Here is a 24,471-nt window from a genome sequence, read left to right as displayed (position 1 = left end):
CAACGGCAATTTTGACGGCTAAAAACACTGTGCGGTAAACCAGAAGGGAATCCCCCCTGGATACGGATGAAAAAAGGAGAAAGTGGCCGGATTGCAGTGGATCCTTTAGAACAGCGGCAAGGAAGGCAAGCAAAAACCAAGATGGCGTCGGAAGGTGGCAGTTTAACATGGGGCCCTGAACAACAAGAGTTCTTGAAATGCTGTGTGGAAGAGCTCAAAAAGGAAATGAAGAAAGGGCTGTTGGCCCCGATACTACAGGCGATCGAAGGGCTAAAGGAGGAACAAAAGACCCAGGAGCGGGAGCTTCGGGTCGTGAAGGCAAAGGCAGCCGAGAATGAGGACGACATACAGGGCCTGGTGGTGAAGACGGAGATGCATGAGGCACATCAGAAACGATGTGTGGAAAGGTTGGAGACACTGGAGAACAATGGAAGGAGGAACAACCTGAGGATTCTTGGTCTTCCTGAAGGTGTGGAGGGAGCGGACGTCGGGGCATATGTGAGCACGATGCTGCACTCGTTAATGGGAGCGGAGGCCCCGGCGGGTCCGTTGGAGGTGGAGGGAGCATACCGAGTGATGGCGCGAGGACCGAGAGCAGGAGAAATTCCCAGAGCCATAGTGGTGAGATTCCTCCGTTTTAAGGATAAAGAAATGGTCCTTAGATGGGCAAAGAAAACTCGGAGCAGTAAATGGGAGAACGCGGTGATCCGCGTTTATCAAGACTGGAGTGCGGAGGTGGCGAGAAGGAGGGCGAGCTTTAATCGGGCCAAGGCGGTGCTTCATAAAAAGAAGATAAAATTTGGAATGCTGCAACCGGCAAGACTGTGGGTCACATATCGAGGAAGGCACCACTACTTTGAGACGGCGGATAAAGCGTGGACTTTTATTGTGGAAGAAAAACTGGAATGAGCGGGTTATTAAAAAGAACGTTTGAACAAAGTGGTGGGGCGAATGTGGGGGGCGAAGAGGGGGGTTTAAAAGGGGGGAAAGAGGAGTTTTATGTACTAATCCTGCGATGTGGTAACTTTTCTCTCTTCCACAGGTGGTGATGGGGGAGGAGGGGAGGTGGAGGAGATGGGGCGTTGGCCATTGGGGGCGGGGCCAAGGGAGAAACGCGGGCTTGGTTCCCGCGCTATGATAATCATGGCGGGAATAGAGAAGCAGGAAGGAGGGGGCGTCGCACGGTGCGAGCCGAGGTCATGGGGGGAAGCCGAGGTCGGCCAGAGTTTGCTGACTTCTGGGAGCAACATGGGGGGAGTAATTACGCTAGCGGGGGATCTAGCGGGGGGGGGTGGGAGGGGGGAATTACTGGGTTGCTGCTGCTGGGGAGAGGGGGGAGCTGGTATGGGAGGGGATGGGCGGGGGGGCACCGCCTGGGGGAGATACAGCTGCGTGGGAACCGGGTGAGGAGCTGGAAAAAGGGGATGGCTAATCGACAAGGGGGGGGTAGGAAGCCCCCCAACCCGGCTGATCACGTGGAACGTGAGAGGGCTGAACGGGCCGATAAAGAGGGCACGGGTACTCGCACACCTTAAGAAACTTAAGGCAGATGTGGTTATGTTACAGGAAACACACCTGAAACTGATAGACCAGGTTAGGCTACGCAAAGGATGGGTGGGGCAGGTGTTCCATTCGGGGCTAGATGCGAAAAACAGGGGGGTGGCTATATTAGTGGGGAAGCGGGTAATGTTCGAGGCAAAGACTATAGTGGCGGATAACGGGGGCAGATACGTGATGGTGAGTGGCAAACTACAGGGGGAGACGGTGGTTTTGGTAAACGTATATGCCCCGAACTGGGATGATGCCAATTTTATGAGGCAGATGCTAGGACGCATTCCGGACCTAGAGATGGGAAAGCTGATAATGGGGGGAGATTTTAATACGGTGTTGGAACCAGGGCTAGATAGGTCGAAGTCCAGGACTGGAAGGAGGCCGGCAGCAGCCAAGGTACTTAAAGATTTTATGGAGCAGATGGGAGGTGTAGACCCGTGGAGATTTAGCAGACCTAGGAGTAAGGAGTTCTCGTTTTTCTCCTATGTCCATAAAGTCTACTCGCGAATAGACTTTTTTGTGCTGGGAAGGGCATTGATCCCGAAGGTGAGGGGGACGGAGTATACAGCTATAGCCATTTCGGATCACGCTCCACACTGGGTAGACTTGGAGATAGGGGAGGAAACAGGAGGGCGCCCACCCTGGAGAATGGACATGGGACTAATGGCAGATGAGGGGGTGTGTCTAAGGGTGAGGGGGTGCATTGAAAAGTACTTGGAACTCAATGATAATGGGGAGGTCCAGGTGGGAGTGGTCTGGGAGGCGCTGAAGGCGGTGGTTAGAGGGGAGCTGATATCAATAAGGGTACATAAAGGGAAGCAGGAGAGTAAGGAACGGGAGCGGTTGCTGCAAGAACTTTTGAGGGTGGACAGACAATATGCGGAAGCACCGGAGGAGGGACTGTACAGGGAAAGGCAAAGGCTACATGTAGAATTTGACTTGCTGACTACGGGCACTGCAGAGGCACAATGGAGGAAGGCACAAGGTGTACAGTACGAATAAGCGGAGACAGTACGAATAAGCGGAGAAGGCGAGCAGGTTGCTGGCACACCAATTGAGGAAAAGGGGAGCAGCGAGGGAAATAGGGGGAGTGAGGGATGAGGAAGGAGAGATGGAGCGGGGAGCGGAGAGAGTGAATGGAGTGTTCAAGACATTTTATAAAAAATTATATGAAGCTCAACCCCCGGATGGGAGGGAGAGAATGATGGGCTTTTTGGATCGGCTGGAATTTCCCAAGGTGGAAGAGCAGGAAAGGGTGGGACTGGGAGCACAGATCGAGGTAGAAGAAGTGGTGAAAGGAATTAGGAGCATGCAGGCGGGAAAGGCCCCGGGACCGGATGGATTCCCAGTCGAATTCTATAGAAAATATGTGGACTTGCTCGCCCCGGTATTGACGAGGACCTTTAATGAGGCAAAGGAAAGGGGACAACTGCCCCCGACTATGTCTGAAGCAACGATATCACTTCTCTTAAAGAAGGAAAAGGACCCGTTACAATGCGGGTCCTATAGACCTATTTCCCTCCTAAATGTAGATGCCAAGATCCTGGCCAAGGTAATGGCAATGAGAATAGAGGAATGTGTCCCGGGGGTGGTCCACGAGGACCAAACTGGGTTTGTGAAGGGGAGACAGCTGAACACGAATATACGGAGGCTGTTAGGGGTAATGATGATGCCCCCACCAGAGGGGGAAACGGAGATAGTAGTGGCGATGGATGCCGAGAAAGCATTTGATAGAGTGGAGTGGGATTATTTGTGGGAGGTGTTGAGGAGATTTGGTTTTGGAGAGGGGTATGTTAGATGGGTGCAGCTGTTGTATAGGGCCCCGATGGCGAGCGTGGCCACGAATGGACGGGGATCTGCATATTTTCGGCTCCATAGAGGGACAAGGCAGGGATGCCCTCTGTCCCCATTATTGTTTGTACTGGCGATTGAGCCCCTGGCGATAGCGTTGAGGGGTTCCAAGAAGTGGAGGGGAGTACTTAGAGGAGGAGAAGAACACCGGGTATCTTTGTATGCGGACGATTTGTTACTATATGTGGCAGACCCGGCGGAGGGGATGCCAGAAATAATGCGGATACTTGGGGAGTTTTCAGGGTATAAATTGAACATGGGGAAAAGTGAGTTGTTTGTGGTGCATCCAGGGGAGCAGAGTAGAGAAATAACCGTTGAGGAAGGTAACAAGGGACTTTCGTTACCTGGGGATCCAGATAGCCAAGAATTGGGGCACATTGCATCGGTTAAATTTAACACGGTTGGTGGAACAAATGGAGGAGGATTTCAAGAGATGGGATATGGTATCCCTGTCACTGGCAGGGAGGGTGCAGGCGGTTAAGATGGTGGTCCTCCCGAGATTCCTCTTTGTGTTTCAGTGCCTCCCGGTGGTAATCACGAAGGCTTTTTTTAAAAGGATCGAAAAGAGCATCATGGGTTTTGTGTGGGCCAGGAAGACCCCGAGAGTGAGGAAGGGATTCTCACAGCGTAGCAGAGATAGGGGGGGGCTGGCACTACCGAGCCTAAGTGAGTATTATTGGGCCGCTAATATTTCAATGGTGAGTAAGTGGATGGGAGAGGAGGAGGGAGCGGCGTGGAAGAGATTAGAGAGGGCGTCCTGTAGGGGGACTAGCCTACAGGCTATGGTGACAGCCCCATTGCCGTTCTCACCGAGGAACTACACCACAAGCCCGGTGGTGGTGGCTACACTGAAGATTTGGGGACAGTGGAGACGGCATAGGGGAAAGACTGGAGCCTTGGGGGGGTCCCCGATAAGAAACAACCATAGGTTTGCCCCGGGGGGAATGGATGGGGGATATGGAATGTGGCAAAGAGCAGGAATAACGCAACTGAAAGATCTGTTTGTGGATGGGAAGTTCGCGAGTCTGGGAGCGCTGACCGAGAAATATGGGTTGCCCCAAGGGAATGCATTCAGGTATATGCAACTGAGGGCTTTTGCGAGGCAACAGGTGAGGGAATTCCCGCAGCTCCCGACACAAGAGGTGCAGGACAGAGTGATCTCAAAGACATGGGTGGGGGATGGTAAGGTGTCAGATATATATAGGGAAATGAGGGACGAAGGGGAGACTATGGTAGATGAACTAAAAGGGAAATGGGAAGAAGAGCTGGGGGAGGAGATCGAGGAGGGGCTGTGGGCAGATGCCCTAAGCAGGGTAAACTCGTCGTCCTCGTGTGCCAGGCTAAGCCTGATTCAGTTTAAGGTGTTACACAGGGCGCATATGACTGGAGCACGGCTCAGTAAATTTTTTGGGGTGGAGGATAGGTGTGCGAGGTGCTCGAGAAGCCCAGCGAATCATACCCATATGTTTTGGTCATGCCCGGCACTACAGGGGTTTTGGATGGGGGTGACAAAGGTGCTTTCAAAAGTAGTAGGGGTCCGGGTCGAACCAAGCTGGGGGTTGGCTATATTTGGGGTTGCACAAGAGCCGGGAGTGCAGGAGGCGCGAGAGGCCGATGTTTTGGCCTTTGCGTCCCTAGTAGCCCGGCGTAGGATATTGCTAATGTGGAAAGAAGCCAAGCCCCCGGGGGTGGAGACCTGGATAAATGACATGGCAGGGTTTATAAAGCTAGAGCGGATTAAGTTCGTCCTAAGGGGGTCGGCTCAAGGGTTCACCAGGCGGTGGCAACCGTTCGTCGAATACCTCGCAGAAAGATAGATGGAATGGAAAAAAGAAGGCAGCAGCAGCAGCCCAGGATCGGGGGGTGGGGGGGGGGGGGGGGGAGAGAGAGGAACCAGAAGGACTCTCAGGGTTGTTAATATATACTGTATAATATGTATAGGTCGTTGCTACAGATAATTATATATTGGACTGTTAAATTATATTTTTGGAGAGTGTTACTTGTGATAAGGCAGTTGCCAATTAGGGTTAGTTTTCATTTTTGTTATTTATAATTTATTCATTTTCTGTTTATAAAATAGGTCATTGTTATTTGTGTTGTTATAATATTGTGTAAAGGACGCACAATGTACTGTGTTGGTTGACCAAAAATTTTCAATAAAATATTAAAAAAAAAAAAAAAGAATGCAGAGCTCCACTATTCCAGTGGGAGTGTCAGGATGCAGAGCTCCACTATTCCCATGGGAGTGCCAGGATGCAGAGCTCCAGTGTTCACTCATTAGCTGGTATACCTCCCGCTGATTGTTTACATGCTGAGCCCTGGGCTCCCTGTCCTGCTGAGCTCCCCGAATCTCCAATCCTCACCATACGTTGTTCTCTCAATCAGTCTGCCCGTGTCGGAGAAATCTTCAGTTGCTGTTCCGAAGCTGCCTTGAATGTTGTATTCCTGAAAAATTAAAACCAGAAACAGCTGAATAACATTCACCCACTGAGACAGATTGAGAGACTCATTTAGCAACTGGTGATTCACACACAGAAATACAAATGCCGCAAAGCAGATAGAGCAAACCATGAGGAACTCAATGATTTATTGGAAGGTGGGGGGGGGGGGGGGGGGGGGGGTTTGGGGTGTAAAAGTCGGAAGTCTTGCTACAACTGTACAGGCATTGGTGAGATCACATCTGGATACTGAGTACAATTCTGGTCTCCTTACCTGAAGAGGGACAGACTCACATTGGAAACAGTTCAGAAAAGGTTCACGAGGCTGATTCCTGGGATGAAGGGATTGTTTTATGACTGTAAAGTAATGGGTTAAGATACATTGCAATTAGTTGTCTCATTTATGTTAAGTATCCATTAATTGACACTGATATGTAAAGGGGCTTCAGGTAGCCTCTGTCAGGTGGTGTGTTGTTAAGAGTTTTGTGCAGAGGCTGCGGAAGTGAAATAAATGGTGTTTGGTGAAAAGGAACAAGAACTTTAGACTCTTCATTTCACAGCAACTAAAAACTCTAACAATGGTTGCTGTGCAAATGTGAAGGTTTGAAAGATACAACTTTTCCTGATCAAAGCAAGGAGTGAGTGAGAAGGACAAAAAAAAAGATACATGGCTGAACCCAGGATAAAGATGGCTGGATATGACTATCCTCCCTTATTTTCTGAAGGGGAATCGTACGACCAATGGAGAAGTGCAGTAGTTATGTGGACTAAAGTAACTGCTTTGGGAAAGAGAAAACAAGGTATGGCATTGGCTCTTTCTCTACCATATGGCAGTAAAATCCGAAACAAAGTGCTTTCTGAGCTGGAATTGGAAGAGTTAGACTCAGAAGGAGGTCTGGAGACTTTATTACATTATATGGATAAGATTTATAAGAAAGATGACTTGTTAAGTGCGTATGAAGCATGGTCGGATTTTGATAAGTTCCGGAAAATGGAGGATATCTCCATGGAAGACTATATAAAAGGCTGAAGAAACACAATCTGGAATTTCCACAGTCTGTGTTGGCCTTTAAATTACTTGACTGTGCTAGAGTGAGCAACATGGATAGGCTCCTGGTTTTGACAGGAGTTCAGTTTACTGATAAGGATACCTTATTCGAACAGATGACAAAAGCTTTACAAAAGTTTCTGGGGAAACATTCGATTCCGATGGCTCTGATGACCCAAATAGGTCAGCCTGCAATAAGGCAGAATATGGAAGATACACTAGTAACAAGATGGCGAAATCGTATGGCTACGAACAGGGCTCAAGACTACAGATGGAGACCGAGACAAGGAAATTATGAAGACAGAAACCCAGTTAGAACCTACAATAGGAAGACGAACCCCAGAAATGCACGGGGCATGATAAATCGATGTTTTCGATGTGACTCTCAATACCATTATGCTTTCAACTGTCCAACTCGTTATGATAAGAGTGTTTGAAGCGACACATGACACAGAAGAGTCAGAAGAGGAAAAAGATAGTGACCAGAAAGAAGGCATTGTCCTATTGACAAGCAGTTTTACGCTGGTAATGAGGGTGTTGGTTGCAGAATCCTTCAACCGTGCTGTATTGGACAGTGGCTGCACATCTACTGTGTGTGGAATTGACTGGTTAAAATGTTACCTGGACTCTTTGAATGCTGAAAATCGTAACAAGGTTAAGGAATTTGCAAGTTCCACAAGTTTCAGGTTTGGGGATGATAATACTCTGAAGTCGCTGAAAAGAGTGGTGATCCCTTGCAATATTGCCGGAGTGAATCATTTCATTAGCACGGATGTTTTATCAAGTGAGATACCTTTGCTTCTGAGCAGACCATCGATGAAGAAAGCACACATGAAACTGGATATGGAACAGGATAAGGCAACAGTTTTTGGAAAGACGGTGGACTTACAATTTACAGAGTCGGGACACTATTGTATTCCATTACTGACAAATAATTTTTCAAGTAGAGTAGTTAAGGATGTGTTAATGGCAGTTGAAAATGGGACTTTAGCTGATAAAAAGCTTGTGGTATTAAAACTGCATAGGCAATTTGCACATCCGTCTCCTCGGAGGCTGAAAAATTTATTAAAGGATGCAGGGGTAAGGGATGATGACTATACGAAACTGATAGAACAGGTTAGTGACCGCTGTGAAGTTTGTAGGAAGTACAGAAGAACACCAGCACGACCGATAGTAACCCTACCTTTGGCCAGGGATTTTAACGACATTGTGGCCATGGACCTTAAGATCTGGGATAAAGCAAATAATATATTTATTTTGTATTTTGTAGATTCAGCAACCAGATTTAGTCAATCAACGATTGTACAAAGTAAAAAGAGAGTAATTCTGGATCAAATCGTGGAAAAATGGATAGGGACAGGAATGGGTCCACCGGCAAAATTCCTTATGGACAATGGGGGAGAATTTGCTAATGATGAGTTTAGGGATATGTGTGAAAACATGAATATCAGAGTTATGAATACGGCTGCAGAAAGCCCATTTAGTAATAGTGTCTGTGAAAAAAATCATGCTGTCATCGATGACCTGCTTCGAACAATTTTGGCAGATCGACCAAATTGCAGGCTAAATTCAGCTTTAGCATGGGCAGTACATGCAAAGAATTAATTGCAGATGGTTGGGGGCTATAGTCCTTATCGATTAGTGTTTGGTAGAAATCCTAAAATTCCGTCCATTTTAGATGACCAGCCTCCAGCTTGGGAGGGGGCTACAATTAGCTTTGGTTTTGCTGAACATTTAAATGCATTGCATAGCAATAGAAAAGCTTTTTTGGAAGCAGAACATAGAACATTACAGCCCAGTACAGGCCCTTCGGCCCTCGATGTTGCGCCGACCTGTGAAACCACTCTAAAGCCCATCTACACTATTCCCTTATTGTCCATATGTCTATCTAATGACCATTTGAATGTCCTTAGTGTTGGCGAGTCCACTACTGTTGCAGGCAGGGCATTCCACGCCCTTACTACTCTCGGAGTAAAGAACCTACCTCTGACATCTGTCTTATATCTATCTCCCCTCAATTTAAAGGTATGTCCCCTCGTGCTAGACATCACCATCCGAGGAAAAAGGCTCTCACTGTCCACCCTATCCAATCCTCTGACCATCTCAATTAAGTCACCTCTTAACCTTCTTCTCTCCAACGAAAACAGCCTCAAGTCCCTCAGCCTTTCCTCATAAGATCTTCCCTCCATACCAGGCAACATTCTGGTAAATCTCCTCTGCACCCTTTCCAATGCTTCCACATCCTTCCTATAATGCAGCGACCAGAATTGCACGCAATACTCCAAATGCGGCCGCACCAGACTGTTGTATAGCTGCAACATGACCTCATGGCTCCTAAACTCAATCCCTCTACCAATAAAAGCTAACACACCGTACGCCTTCTTAACAACCCTCTCAACCTGGGTGACAACTTTCAGGGATCTATGTACATGGACACCGAGATCTCTCTGCTCATCCACACTGCCAAGAATCTTACCATTAGCCCAGTACTCAGTCTTCCTGTTATTCCTTCCAAAATGAATCACCTCACACTTTTCTGCATTAAACTCCATTTGCCACCTCTCAGCCCAGCGCTGCAGCTTATCTATGTCCCTCTGTAACTTGTAACACCCTTCCGCACCGTCCACAACTCCACCGACCTTAGTGTCATCTGCAAATTTACTCACCCATCCTTCTACGCCCTCCTCCAGGTCATTTATAAAAATGACGAACAGCAGTGGCCCCAAAACAGATCCTTGTGGTACACCACTAATAACTGGACTCCAATCTGAACATTTCCCATCAACCACCACCCTTTGTCTTCTTCCAGCTAGCCAATTTCTGATCCAAACTGCTAAATCACCCTGAATCCCATGCCTGTATTTTCTGCAGTAGCCTACCATGGGGAACCTTATCAAATGCTTTACTGAAATCCATATACACCACATCAACTGCTTTACCCTCATCCACCTGTTTGGTCACCTTCTCAAAGAACTGAATAAGGTTTGTGAGGCACGACCTACCCTTCACAAAACCGTGTTGACTATCTCAAATCAAATTATTCCTTTCTAGATGATTATACATCCTATCTCTTATAAACCTTTCCAAGACTTTGGCCACAACAGAAGTAAGGCTCACTGGTCCATAGTTACCGGGGTTATCTCTACTCCCCTTCTTGAACAAGGGGACAACATTTGCTATCCTCCAGTCTTCTGGCATTATTTCTGTAGACAAAGATGACTTAAAGATCAAGGCCAAAGGCTCAGCAATCTCCTCCCTACCTTCCCAGAGAATCCTAGGATAAATCCCATCCGGCCAAGGTGACTTATCTATTTTCACACTTTCCAGAATTGCTAACACCTTCTCCTTATGAACCTCAAGCCCTCCTAGTCTAGTAGCCTGAATCTCAGTATTCTCGACAACATTGTCTTTTTCCTGTGTCAATACTGACGAAAAATATTCATTTAGCACCTCTCCTATCTCCTCGGACTCCAAGCACAACTTCCCACTACTGTCCTTGACTGGCCCTACTCTTACCCTAGTCATTCTTTTATTCCTGACATATCTATAGAAAGCTTTAGGGTTATCCTTGATCCTACCTGCCAAAGACTTCTCATGTCCCCTCCTGGCTCTTCAGGTCCTTCCGAGGTAACTTGTAACTCTCGAGCGCCTGAACTGAATCTTCATGTCTCATCTTTACATAAGTCTCCTTCTTCCTCTTGACAAGTGTTTCGACTGCTTTAGTAAACCACGGTTCCCTCACTCGACCACTTCCTCCCTGCCTGACAGGTACATACTTATCAAGGACACGCAGTAGCTGTTCCTTGAACAAGCTCCACATTTCCATTGTGCCCATCCCCTGCAGTTTTCCTCTCCATCCGATGTATCCTAAGTCTTGCCTCATTGCATCATAATTGCCTTTCCCCCAGATATAACTCTTGCCCTGCGAAGTCTCTGAAAGAATTCGCAGAGCTTTAAGACATAACGTACGGCCATCAGATGCCGTTTTTCAGCAAGGAGGCATGGTATACTATAAGAGATACAATTCTAATGAATGGAAAGGCCGAGGGAAGATCCTAGGCATAGATGGCAAAACAATTATTTTGCAACATGGTAATCAAACTGTTAGGGTCCATTCATCAAGGATAATGGGTACAGATTACAAATTTTCAAATTTAGACAGACATGACGAAGAACCAGAGTCATCTGGTACACGTGTGTTACAGAACTATGAGGACCAATTAACTGATATAGACAGGGTTTCTGTAGAGGAGCACAACACTTCTGGTGAATTAAAACAGGCCATTTTTCCGAAACGGCAACTGCCAAAAGTTGGTACATAAGTGACATACTTGCCTGAAGGGTCTAGTCAATGGAAGGATGCAACTGTTATTAGTAGAGCAGGGAAGGCCACTGGAAAGTATAAACATTGGTTGAATGTACAGCTTTCAGGGGAAGGAGTCAAGACAATAGATTGGGAAAACAAAGTTCAAAAAATGGAGGGCACAGAAACGCAGTGCTAGTTCAGATAGTACATCGGATAGTGAACAGGTCCGCAGGAAAAGGTCGAGAACTATTGAAAGGACATCCCACAGCAGAAGGGAAAGATCAAGCAGTAGCAGTACCTCACAAAATGTGAGGTAATGCATTTTGGAAGGGCTAATGCAGGTAGGGAATATACAGTGAATGGTAGAACCCTCAAGAGTATTGAAAGTCAAAGAGATCTAGGAGTACAGGTCCACAGGTCATTGAAAGGGGCAACACAGGTGGAGAAGGTAGTCAAGAAGGCATACGGCATGCTTGCCTTGATTGGCCGGGGCATTGAGTATAAGAATTGGCAAGTCATGTTGCAGCTGTGTAGAACCTTAGTTAGGCCACACTTGGAGTATAGTGTTCAATTCTGGTCGCCACACTACCAGAAGGATGTGGAGGCTTTAGAGAGGGTGCAGAAGAGATTTACCAGAATGTTGCCTGGTATGGAGGGCATTAGCTATGAGGAGCGATTGAATAAACTCGGTTTGTTCTCACTGGAACGAAGGAGGTTGAGGGGCGACCTGATAGAGGTATACAAAATTATGAGGGGCATAGACAGAGTGGATAGTCAGAGGCTTTTCCCCAGGGTAGAGGGGTCAATTACTAGGGGGCATAGGTTTAAGGTGAGAGGGGCAAGGTTTAGAGTAGATGTACGAGGCAAGTTTTTTACGCAGAGGGTAGTGGGTGCCTGGAACTCACTACCGGAGGAGGTAGTGGAAGCAGGGACGATAGGGACATTTAAGGGGCATCTTGACAAATATATGAATAGGATGGGAATAGAAGGATACGGACCCAGGAAGTGTAGAAGATTGTAGTTTAGTCGGGCAGTATGGTCGGCACGGGCTTGGAGGGCCGAATGGCCTGTTCCTGTGCTGTACATTTCTTTGTTCTTTGTTTGTTCAGTACAGAACGAGATACCAGGCGGGAGAGGGGACGTAGTTTGTCAAGATCTCGGAACATGAGTAAGATTACGAATAATAATAGGAGTAGAAGCCCACATGCACGTGAGATTTTGGTGGCTTCAAATAAATTAGATGAAAAAGTTATTAAAGAAGCTAAACAGCAAAAATTGCATAGTTGGAGTGAATTTGGGGTGTACACGGAAGTACCGGATAGGGGACAAAGAGCTCTATCCCACAGATGGATTTGCACGGAACAGGTTCTCCCGGATGGAACTTAAAGGCCAGGCTCGTGGCAAGGAGATTTGAAGAAAACTTAGAAGATCAGGATTTAAGGGTAGATTCACCTACAGCAGGAAAGGTTATTTTAAAGATTTTCTTGGATCTATTAGCCACAAAGGGATGGGAATGCAAATCTATAGATATAAAAGCTGCCTTTTTGCAGGGGCATCAGCCCCAGAGACATTTTTCTTTGTCCTCCTAAAGAAGCAGCTAACACAGAAGGGGTACTCTGGAAGTTGAACAAATTTGTATATGGATTAAATGATGCATCTAGAGTCTGGTATTTTTCGGTAAGGTCAGTTTTGTTAAAGTTAGGCTGTTGCCAGTTGAAAGCAGATCCTGCAATGTTTTACTGGCACTATAAAGGAAATCTTTGTGGCATTTTTATGATGCATGTCGATGAATTTTTGTGGGGTGGGACTAGTGATTTCGAAGCTATTGTAACGTCTGGTTTGAGGAAAGAATTCAGGGTTGGAAGTCAGGCTTCCGGTGCATTTAAATATATTGGACTGGAAACTGGACAGACTAAGTTAGGGGCAACTTTACGTCAGGAATCTTATTTGGAAAGCATCACCCCAATAGCAATTAGTCGTGGCCGAGTTTCACAAAAAGACGCAATGGTTTCAAAGATAGAAAAAGAGCAACTGCGAAGTTTAATTGGGCAACTGAACTGGTTAGGTAGACAGACTAGACCGGACATGAGTTTTGATGTCTTAGAGTGGAGTACAAAAATGAATGATCCCAAAGTGGAAGACATAATAAGAGCAAATAAAGCGTTGGCCAAACTAAAAATGCATGAGTGTGTTTTGAAGTTCCCGGTTTTAGGTGACCTTAAGCACTTGAAACTCATAGTTTATAGTGATGCGTCCTACGCAAATTTATATGATGGGGTTTGAAGCACAGGAGGTTTTATAATTTTCCTTTTGGGGAACAATGGTAAATGTTGCCCACTTGTGTGGGAAACAAATAAAGTAAGGAGAGTGGTTAAAAGCACTTTGGCTGCTGAGACGTTAAGCCTTGTAGAGGCGGTGGATATGGCTTTTTTTTTTAGTATGATATTGACAGAAATTTTGGGATTAGGGGATTTGGGTAATATACCTATTGACTGTCACATTGACAATAAATCCCTGTGGGAAAATGTGCACTCTAAAAAAAGTGTCAATGAAAAGAGGTTACGGATAGACATCGCAAGTTTGAAGCAGATGTTGGACAGAGGGGAAATAACGAAAATTAAATGGGTCGACAGGAGCTATCAACTGTCAGACTGTTTTACGAAGAGGGGCGAGTTCACAGAAACTTTTGGATATTGTTAATGAAGGGCGCTTGTTTCTGTGACTGTTTTTTTTTCTTTCGTCCAAAAACAAAAGGGGGGGGGACATCATGTGTGTGTTTTTGAGTTTTGAAATTTTGTTTTCACCTAATTATTTTTTTTCCCCTAAGGAAGGGGAGACTGTTAAGTAATGGGTTAAGAGACATTGCAATTAGTTGTCTCATTTATGTTACGTATCCATTAATTGACACTGATATGTAAAGGGGCTTCAGGTGGCCTCTGTCAGGTGGTGTGTTGTTAAGAGTTTTGTGCAGAGGCTGTGGAAGTGAAATAAATGGTGTTTGGTGAAAAGGAACAAGAACTTTAGACTCTTCATTTCACAGCAACTAAAACGTCTAACAATGACAGGGGTCAGTACTCATTGGAGTTATAAAATAAGAGGTGACCTGATTGAATTGTATAAGATTCTGTGGAGACTTCACAGGGTAAATGCTAGAATTAGTGGGGCACAGTTTCAAATAAGAGATTTCCCATTTAGGATGGGGTTGAGAAGGAAATTATTCGCTCAGAGCATCGTGAGTGTTTGAAATTCCTTCAGTCCTGGACCTCCGACAGCGAGAGATTCCCTCAGTCCTGACCCTCCGACAGCGAGGGACTCCCTCAGTCCTGACCCTCCGCCAGTGCAGCGCTTCCTCAGTCCTGACCCTCCGACAGTGCAGCGCTTCCTCAGTACTGACTCTCTGACAGTGAAGCACTCCCCAAGTACTGACCCTCTGACAGTGCAGCACTCCCTCAGTACTGACCCTCTGACGGTGCAGCACTCCCTCGGTGCTGCCAGAGTACTTGATGGATGAGTTGAAACTCTGGAATGGGGCTTGACCCTCTGGCCTCTTGAGAGCAGCTACTGTGCCAAGCTAAGCAGGGAGTAGCTATTGTGGGTGAAGCGGAAGCTCGTTGAAGGAGCTGGTTGACCACAGGCTGTGTATTGGTGCAGAAGTCAAGCCTGTTCTTAGAGGTCTGAGAGGTGTTACCTTAGTCAGGTGACGGTCGTGGAGATGGACGAGCTGCTGGTTTCCATTTCCCACTCCCAGCACTGTAGAGATAAAACCGTAAACAATCTGTTAAGAGATTCAGCCCTTACAAGGCTATTCCACACTGGAGGCAATGCCTCAACAGTTCTACACTGTAATGTTACACATATAGATAGATACATAGAATTTGCAGTGCAGAAGGAGGCCATTCGGCCCATAGAGTCAGCACCGGCTCTTGGAAAGAGCACCTTACCCAAGGTCCACACCTCCACCTTATCCCCATAACCCAGTAACCCCACCTAATCCCCATAACCCAGTAACCCAACCCAACACTAAGGGCAATTGTTTTGGACACTATGGGCAATTTAGCATGGCCAATCCACCTAACCCGCTCATCTTTGAACTGTGGGAGGAAACCGGAGCACCCGGAGGAAACCCACGCACACACGGGGAGAATGTTCAGACTCCACACAGACAGTGACCCAACCCGGGAATCGAACCTGGGACCCTGGAGCTTTGAAGCAATTGTGCTATCCACAATGCTACCGTGCTGCCCCACTTGTTTCAATAGCACACAATATTGGGAGCTGTGTAACATTGGTGATGTATTGGAGACTGCTGGGCCGTCCACAGGTAGATGGTCTATTTCCCAGCCCTCATTAATGTGTGTCAGTGCATCTACCGCAATTTAGGAGGCCATTCAGCCCATCTGGCTCACCCTTCCAAAAATCCTTAAATCACCCAATAGGCCCCACTGCACAGTTGGAAGGTGCACTGGGGTCAGTTTTATTAGTGGGTTTGCTCAGTGATCCAGTGGTTACAGATGGCTCAGTACCACACAAAACATTATCTGGTGATGGAGCAGGGAGACGGGCAGTACAAGGGATTGACTAACTTCATATGAGTGAGTGGGCAAATGAATGGCAGATGCAGTATAATTTGGAGTAAAACGAGAAGGCAGATTATCTGAATGGCCATAAATTAGGAGTGGGGAATGTGCAATAAAATTCGGGTGTCCTAATACATCCATCACTGAAGGTAATTGTGCAGGTACAGCAGGTGATAAAGAAGACAAATGGTATGTTAGGCTTCAAGGGAGAGGATTAGAGTATAGGAGCTGGGATGTCCTGCTGCAACTATACACCTTGATGAGACCAGACCTGGAATATTGCGGGCAGTTTTGGTCTCCTTGTCTGAGGAAGGGTGTTCTTGCTCGAGAGAGAGTGCAGCGATAGTTTACCAGGCTGATTCCTGGGATGGCAGGACTGATGCATGAGGAGAGATTGAGTTAGTTAAGATTGTATTTGCTAGAGTTCAGAAGAATGAGGGGGGATCTCATAGAAACCTACAAAATTCTAACAGGACTAGACAGGCTTGATGCAGGAAGGATGTTCCCGATGGTGAATGTGTCCAGAACCAGGGGTCACATTCTAAGGAAACGGGGGTAGAACATTTAGGACCGAGATGAGGAGAAATTTCTTCACCCAGGGTGGTCGGCCTGTGGAATTCGTTCCCACAGAAAGTGGTTGAAGCCAAAACATTGTATATTTTTAAGAAGCAGTTAGAAATAGCACTTAGGGTGTATGGGGGCGAAGGGGATCAAAGGCTATGGGGGGAAAGCGAGATTAGGCTATCGAGTTGGATGATCAGCCATTGTCAAAATGAATGGCGGAACAGGCTTGAAGGGCCGAATGGCCTCCTCCTGCTCCTATTTTCTATGTCTATATTGAGATGATGTCTAAACACTGCCAAAATGTTTCTCAGGCTCCAGTCCACTCTTGATTCAAATGATCTGTTAATCTACAGCTTCAGGATTAAATTCATTGCAATTGAATCACCGACATTCTCTATCAAATGATTGGTATCTCCATAACCGCAGTGCTGTTGCTTTCAAAGAGGCTCAGTAGCACACACTCACCCAGGACTCCAGATGATCGCAAATCCAGGCGATGACCAGCCCCCACCTTCAGACCAACAAACTTAGGGCCTTTAACTGGAACAGAGCATCAAACAATAAGTAACCATCTATGTGACAAGCTGCAGTGCTACAGACCCCCAAAGAACAAAGAAACGTACAGCACAGTAACAGGCCCTTCGGCCCTCCAAGCCTGCACCTAAAACCTTCTGCACTTCCAGGGTTCGTATCGCTCTATTCCCATCCTATTCAGGTATTTGTCAAGACAGCCCTTACAGGTCACTATCGTACCTGCTTCTACCACCTCCTCTGACAGGAGGTTCCAGGCACTCCGTGTAAAAAAAAAAAAAACTTCCCTCGCCCATCTCCTCTAAGCTTTGTCCTTCGCACCTTAAACCTATGTCCCCCAGACTCTTCCATCCTGGCAAAAAGCTTCTGACTATCCACGTCCCTCATAATTTTGTTGACTTCGATCAGGTTACCCTCAGCTTCCGTCATTCCAGTGAGAACAAACTGAGTTTATTCAACCTCTCCTCATAGCTAATGCCCTCCATACCAGACAACAACCTAGTAAACCTCTTCTGTACCCTCTCCAAAGCCTCCACATCCCTCTGGTAGTCTGGCGATCAGAACTGAACACTTTCCAAGTGTGGCCTAACTAAGGGTCTATACAGCTGCAGCATGACTTGCCAATTCTTATACTCAATGCCCCGGCCGACGAAGTTGATCTCTGGACCTGGACACCCTGATCCCTCTGTCTGTCAATATTGTCAGAGGCCACCGTCCGGCTGACCTTCGGTGTCAGAGGCCCCTGCCCTCAAACCCCCGGTGCCAGAGGCCGCACCCCCCCCCGGTGCCAGGGGCCGCACGTCCCCGGTGCCAGGGGCCGCACGCCCCCGGTGCCAGGGGCCGCACGCAGCCGGTGCCAGAGGCCGCACGCAGCCGGTGCCAGAGGCCGCACGCAGCCGGTGCCAGAGACTACAGACCGTCTCGGATGCTGCAGTCCCGCAGTCCCCCCTGTCATCGGCCACAATCACGAAGAGCCCAGCATTTTCATGGTACCCTCTCTGTGATGAATTTGTGTCCCCGCATGTTGAACACCACTTGTCGATGGAGCACTCAAGGAGGCAGGGGAGGCCCTCAATCCCCCTCGACCTCCATCCTTCACAGAAAGTACATCACATCTATTGCAGTCTGCACTCAAGTGCCCTAAACCCCTTACCTCGTGGGTGATCAGCCAGTACAGGGAGCTGGGCCACAGTCAGACTGGTTTCAACTCCGTTCTCACCCTCAGTGAAGCTTGGCAGAAACCGGATTTGCTGCCGAGGAACTCGTTGCTCCAAAGAATTGAGTTCTGGTACAGGGATGGGAGAGTTAGAGAGAGTTCACATCACTGACACTTCACATCATTAACACCTCCCAAATCAGAGAAAATGTAAATTGGCATCAGACGGCAAAAGGGCTGAGTTCACAAGCGCAGGATGGGAGGGGGATCAATGTCAGGAGTCTCCAGACAGGGGGTAAGGGTTGTCAGGAGTCTCCAGACAGGGGGTAAGGGTCAATGTCAGGAGTCTCCAGGCAGGGGTTAAGGGTCAATGTCGGGAGTCTCCAGACAGGGGGTAAGGGTTAATGTCAGGAGTCTCCAGGCAGGGGGTAAGGGTCAATGTCAGGAGTCTCCAGGCAGGGGGTAAGGGTCAATGTCAGGAGTCTCCAGACAGGGGGTAAGGGTCAATGTCAGGAGTCTCCAGGCAGCGGGTAAGGGTTAATGTCAGGGGTCTCCAGGCAGGGGGTAAGGATCAATGTCAGGAGTCTCCAGACAGGGGGTAAGGGTCAATGTTAGGAGTCTCCAGGCAGGGGGTAAGGGTTAATGTCAGGAGTCTCCAGGCAGGGGGTAAGGGTTAATGTCAGGGGTCTCCAGGCAGGGGGTAAGGGTCAATGTCAGGAGTCTCCAGGCAGGGGGTAAGGGTCAATGTCAGGAGTCTCCAGGCAGGGGGTAAGGGTCAATGTCAGGAGTCTCCAGGCAGGGGGTAAGGGTTAATGTCAGGGGTCTCCAGGCAGGGGGTAAGGGTCAATGTCAGGAGTCTCCAGGCAGGGGGCAAGGGTTAATGTCAGGAGTCTCCAGACAGCGGGTAAGGGTCAATGTCAGGAGTCTCCAGGCAGGGGGCAAGGGTTAATGTCAGGAGTCTCCAGACAGGGGGTAAGGGTCAATGTCAGGAATCTCCAGGCAGTGGGTAAGGGTCAATGTCAGGAGTCTCCAGGCAGGGGGTAAGGGTCAATGTCAGGAGTCTAGACAGGGGGTAAGGGTCAAAGTCAGCAGTCCCCAGACAGGGGATAAGGGTTAATGTCAGGAGTCTCCAGACAGGGGGTAAGGGTCAATGTCAGGAGTCTAGACAGGGGGTAAGGGTTAATGTCAGGAGTCTCCAGACAGGGGATAAGGGTTAATGTCAGGAGTCTCCAGACAGGGGGTAAGGGTCAATGTCAGGAGTCTCCAGACAGGGGGTAAGGGTTAATGTCAGGAGTCTCCAGACAGGGGGTAAGGGTTAATGTCAGGAGTCGCCAGACAGGGGGTAAGGGTTAATGTCAGGAGTCTCCAGACAGGGGGTAAGGGTTAATGTCAGGAGTCTCCAGGCAAGGGGTAAAGGTCAATGTCGGGAGTCAGGAGTCTCCAGGCAGGGGGTAAGGGTTAATGTCAGGAGTCTCCAGACAGGGGGTAAGGATTAATGTCAGGAGTCTCCAGACAGGGGGTAAGGGTTAATGTCAGGAGTCTCCAGGCAGGGGGTAAGGGTCAATGTCAGGAGTCTCCAGGCAAGGGGTAAGGGTCAATGTCGGGAGTCAGGAGTCTCCAGGCAGGGGGTAAGGGTTAATGTCAGGAGTCTCCAGACAGGGGGTAAGGATTAATGTCAGGAGTCTCCAGACAGGGGGTAAGGGTTAATGTCAGGAGTCTCCAGGCAGGGGGTAAGGGTCAATGTCAGGAGTCTCCAGGCAGGGGGTAAGGGTCAATGTCAGGAGTCTCCAGACAGGGGGTAAGGGTTAATGTCAGGAGTCTCCAGACAGGGGGTAAGGGTTAATGTCAGGAGTCTCCAGACAGGGGGTAAGGGTTAATGTCAGGAGTCTCCAGGCAGGGGGTAAGGGTTAATGTCAGGAGTCTCCAGGCAGGGGGTAAGGGTCAATGTCAGGAGTCTCCAGGCAGGGGGCAAGGGTCAATGTCAGGAGTCTCCAGACAGGGGGTAAGGGTCAATGTCAGGAGTCTCCAGACAGGGGGTAAGGGTCAATGTCAGGAGTCTCCAGACAGGGGGTAAGGGTCAATGTCAGGAGTCTCCAGACAGGGGGTAAGGGTTAATGTCAGGAGTCTCCAGGCAGTGGGTAAGGGTCAATGTCAGGAGTCTCCAGGCAGGGGGTAAGGGTCAATGTCAGGAGTCTCCAGGCAGGGGGTAAGGGTCAATGTCAGGAGTCTCCAGGCAGGGGGTAAGGGTTAATGTCAGGGGTCTCCAGGCAGGGGGTAAGGGTCAATGTCAGGAGTCTCCAGGCAGGGGGTAAGGGTCAATGTCAGGAGTCTCCAGGCAGGGGGTAAGGGTTAATGTCAGGTGTCACCGACCAAGGTTTACGGTCAGTGCAAGGGTTCAGAAGCAGTGGTTATGGGTCAGAAGCTGGAGTTAGGGGGTCAGAAGGAGGGGTTAAGGGTCAGAAGGAGGGGTTAAGGGTCAGAAGGTGGGGCTAAGGGTCAGAAGGTGGGGCTAAGGGTCAGAAGGTGGGGCTAAGGGTCAGAAAGAGCGATTAAGGGTCAGAAGCCAGTTAGGGGTCAGAAAGAGCGGTTAAGGGTCAGTGTCTTTCACCTTTCAGCAGTTTGGTTTCCACGGTGTCTCGAAGACGCTTCCAGTGAATTCCTGGCGGTTTGTACACAGCAAAGACGCCGCGCAGAGTCTGGAAAAGTGGCCATTTCAGTCGGACCATCTTGTCCGCCTGCAAACACACAACCATCAGACAACAGGGCGCCGGCCCAAAGAGGGGACAGAGACCCCCATCACTCAGCTTAGACAATCGCACTGCGCCGACGCCAATCTGAGCCCCGCCTACCTCGGCGCATTGTCCATGTGACTTCGCCTCACTTGTTGATTCGCTGTTTCGGCCCCAGTCCAACCAACGCGAAATGTCGCTGACCTCCCTGCACAGCGCCCTCTGCAGCCCCGGCGGTATTACTGACCTTCCCGGACAGCGCCCTCTGCAGCCCCGGCGGAATTACTGACCTCCCTGCACAGCGCCCTCTGCAGCCCCGGCGGAATTACTGACCTCCCTGCACAGCGCCCTCTGCAGCCCCGGCGGAATTACTGACCTCCCTGCACAGCGCCCTCTGCAGCACCGGCGGAATCACTGGCCTCCCCGCACAGCGCCCTCTGCAGTCCCAATGGAATCAATGGCCTCCCTGTACACCGCCCTCTGCAGCCCCGGCGGAATCACTGAACTCGCTGCACAGCGCCCTCTGCAGTCCTGACGGAATAATAATAATCATTATTGTCAGAAGTAGGCTTACATTAACACTGCAATGAAGTTACTGTGAAAATCCCCTCATCGCCACATTCCGGCGCCTGCTCAGGTACACGGAGCGATAATTCAGAATGTCCAATTCACCTAACAAGCACATCTTTTGGGACGTGTGGTTGGAAACCGGAGCACCCGGAGGAAATCCATGCAGACACGGGGAGAACGTGCAGACTCCACACAGACAGTGACCGAAGTCGGGAATCGAACCTGGGACCCTTACGCTGTGAAGCAACAGAGCATTGACCTCCTCGCACAGCACCCTCTGCAGTCGCGGCAGAATAACTGATGTCCTCCCACAGTCCAAAGATGTGCGGGTTAGGTGGGGTTTTGGGGATGGGGCAGGGGAGTGGGTCTGGTTAGGGTGCTCTTCCGGCCATTCGGTGCTGACCCAATGGGCTGAATGGCCTCCTGCACTGTTGGGATTCTATGAACCCGGAATATCTGATCCAGGGATCGGGATGCTCCCCTTGAACCACAAGGCCTACTTCATAAACCACTGATTATACGTCAATGGGTAGATCAGGATCAGAACCTCAGGTGTTTAAGACACACTCGAAAACCATGAGCCCAGAATCCAGGCCCACACTCCAAAGCAGTACTGAGAGAGAGCCGCACTGGAAACTCACACTGACACTGGGAGTGCAGATACCGACACCGGGTGTGCAGATACTGACACTGAGTGTGCAGATACTGACACTAGGAACACAGATACTGACACTGGGTACACAGATACTGCCACTGGGGGTGCAGATACTGCCACTGGCTACGCAGATACTGACAGTGGACACACAGATACTACCACTGGGAGTGCAGATACTGACACTGGGTACGCAGATACTGGCACTGCGAGTGCAGATACTGACACTGGGAACTCACACTGACACTGGAAGTGCAGATACTGACATTGGAAACTTACACTGACACTGGGAGTGCAGATACTGACACTGGAAACTTAAACTGAGACTGGGAGCACAGATACTGTCACTGGGAACGCAGATACTGACACTGGGAGTGCAGATACTGACACTGGGAACGCAGATACTGACACTGGGAGTGCAGATACTGACACTGGAAACTTAAACTGAGACTGGGAGCACAGATACTGTCACTGGGAACGCAGATACTGACACTGGGAGTGCAGATACTGACACTGGGAACGCAGATACTGACACTGGGAGTGCAGATACTGACACCGGGAACTCACACTGACACTGGGAGTGCCGATACGGACACTGGAAACGCAGATACTGTCACTGGGATTGCAGATACTGACACTGGGAGCGCAGATACTGTCACTGGGAACGCAGATACTGTCACTGGGAATGCAGACACTGATGCTGGGAGCGCAGATACTGTCACTGGAAACTCACACTGACACTGGGAGTGCAGATACTGACACCGGGTGTGCAGATACTGACACTGGGTGTGCAGATACTGACACTGGGAACACAGATACTGACACTGGTTACGCAGATACTGCCACTGGGGGTGCAGATACTGACACTGGGTACGCAGATACTGACACTGCGAGTGCAGATACTGACACTGGGAACTCACACTGACACTGGGAGTGTAGATACTGACACTGGAAACTCACACTGACACTGGGAGTGCAGATACTGACATGGGTATGCAGATACAGACACAGGGAGTGGAGATACTGACACTGGGAACTCACACTGACACTGGGAGTGCAGATACTGACACTGGGTATGCAGATACAGACACAGGGAGTAGAGATACTGACACTGGGAACGCAGATACTGTCACTGGGAACGCAGATACTGACACTGGGAACGCAGATACTGACACTGGGAGCTCACACTGACACTGGGAGTGCAGATACTGACACTGGGTATGCAGATACAGACACAGGGAGTGGAGATACTGACACTGGGAACGCAGATACTGTCACTGGGAACGCAGATACTGACACTGGGAGCGCAGATACTGTCACTGGGAACGCAGATACTGACACTGGGAGTGCAGATACTGACACTGGGAACTCACACTGACACTGGGAGTGCAGATACTGACACTGGTTATGCAGATACAGACACAGGGAGTGGAGATACTGACACTGGGAGTGCAGATACTGACACTGGGTATGCAGATACAGACACAGGGAGTGGAGATACTGACACTGGGAACGCAGATACTGTCACTGGGAACGCAGATACTGACACTGGGAACTCACATTGACACTGGGAGTGCAGATACTGACACTGGGTATGCAGATACAGACACAGGGAGTGGAGATACTGACACTGGGAATGCAGATACTGTCACTGGGAACGCAGATACTGACACTGGGAGCGCAGATACTGTCACTGGGAACACAGATACTGACACTGGGAGTGCAGATACTGACACTGGGAACTCACACTGACACTGGGAGTGCAGATACTGACACCGGGTGTGCAGATACTGACACTGGGTATGCAGATACTGCCACTGGGGGTGCAGATACTGACACTGGGTACGCAGATACTGACACTGCGAGTACAGATACTGACACTGTGAACTCACACTGACACTGGGAGCACAGATACTGACACTGGGAGTGCAGATACCGACATTGGAACTCACGCTGACACTGGGAGTGCACATACTGACGCTGGGATCCCGCACTGATATTGGGAGTGCAGATATTGACACTGGGAGTGCATATATTGACACAGAGTGCAGATACTGACACTGGGAACCCACACTGACACTGGGAGCGCAGATACTGACACTGGGAGCTCAGATACTGACACTGGGTGTGCTGATACTGACACTAGGATTGCAGATACTGACACTGGGAACCCACACTGACACTGGGTACACAGATACTGACACTGGGAGTGCAGATACTGACACTGGGTACGCAGATACTGACACTGGGTGCGCAGATACTGACACTGGGACCGCAGATACTGACACTGGGAATGCAGATACTGACACCGGATGTGCAGATACTGACACTGGGTGTGCTGATGCTGACACTGGGTATGCAGATACTGACACTGGGTGTGCAGATACTGACACTGGGTGTGCAGATACTGACACTGGGTACGCAGATACTGACACTGGGAGTGCAGATACGGATACTGGGAATCACTTGGTATTCTTGGTGAACCTTGTATTCCTGCT

At 49.0% G+C, this 24,471-nt stretch overlaps 1 protein-coding gene across 1 annotated transcript in view; it reads right to left on the bottom strand.

The window, feature by feature from the left end:
- The window catches only part of trub2 (TruB pseudouridine (psi) synthase family member 2), a 36,843-nt gene extending 15,961 nt beyond the window's left edge, over positions 1-20,882 (bottom strand). Inside the window, exons 1-5 of the mRNA XM_072488079.1 lie at positions 20,631-20,882; positions 18,020-18,151; positions 16,801-16,875; positions 14,883-14,944; positions 5,766-5,847 (exon numbers count right to left, since the gene is read on the bottom strand). Of these exons, the coding sequence (XP_072344180.1) occupies positions 5,766-5,847; positions 14,883-14,944; positions 16,801-16,875; positions 18,020-18,151; positions 20,631-20,775 (496 nt within the window). The 5' untranslated portion in view covers positions 20,776-20,882. The remainder of the gene's footprint in view (positions 1-5,765; positions 5,848-14,882; positions 14,945-16,800; positions 16,876-18,019; positions 18,152-20,630) is intronic.
- Between the last annotated feature and the right edge of the window lie 3,589 nt (positions 20,883-24,471).

This window comes from Scyliorhinus torazame, chromosome 22, assembly GCF_047496885.1.
Source record: "Scyliorhinus torazame isolate Kashiwa2021f chromosome 22, sScyTor2.1, whole genome shotgun sequence".
Lineage (NCBI taxonomy): Eukaryota > Metazoa > Chordata > Chondrichthyes > Carcharhiniformes > Scyliorhinidae > Scyliorhinus > Scyliorhinus torazame.
The sequence above is the reverse complement of the archived record's forward strand: the minus strand, read 5'-3'. Positions and strand labels throughout refer to the sequence as shown.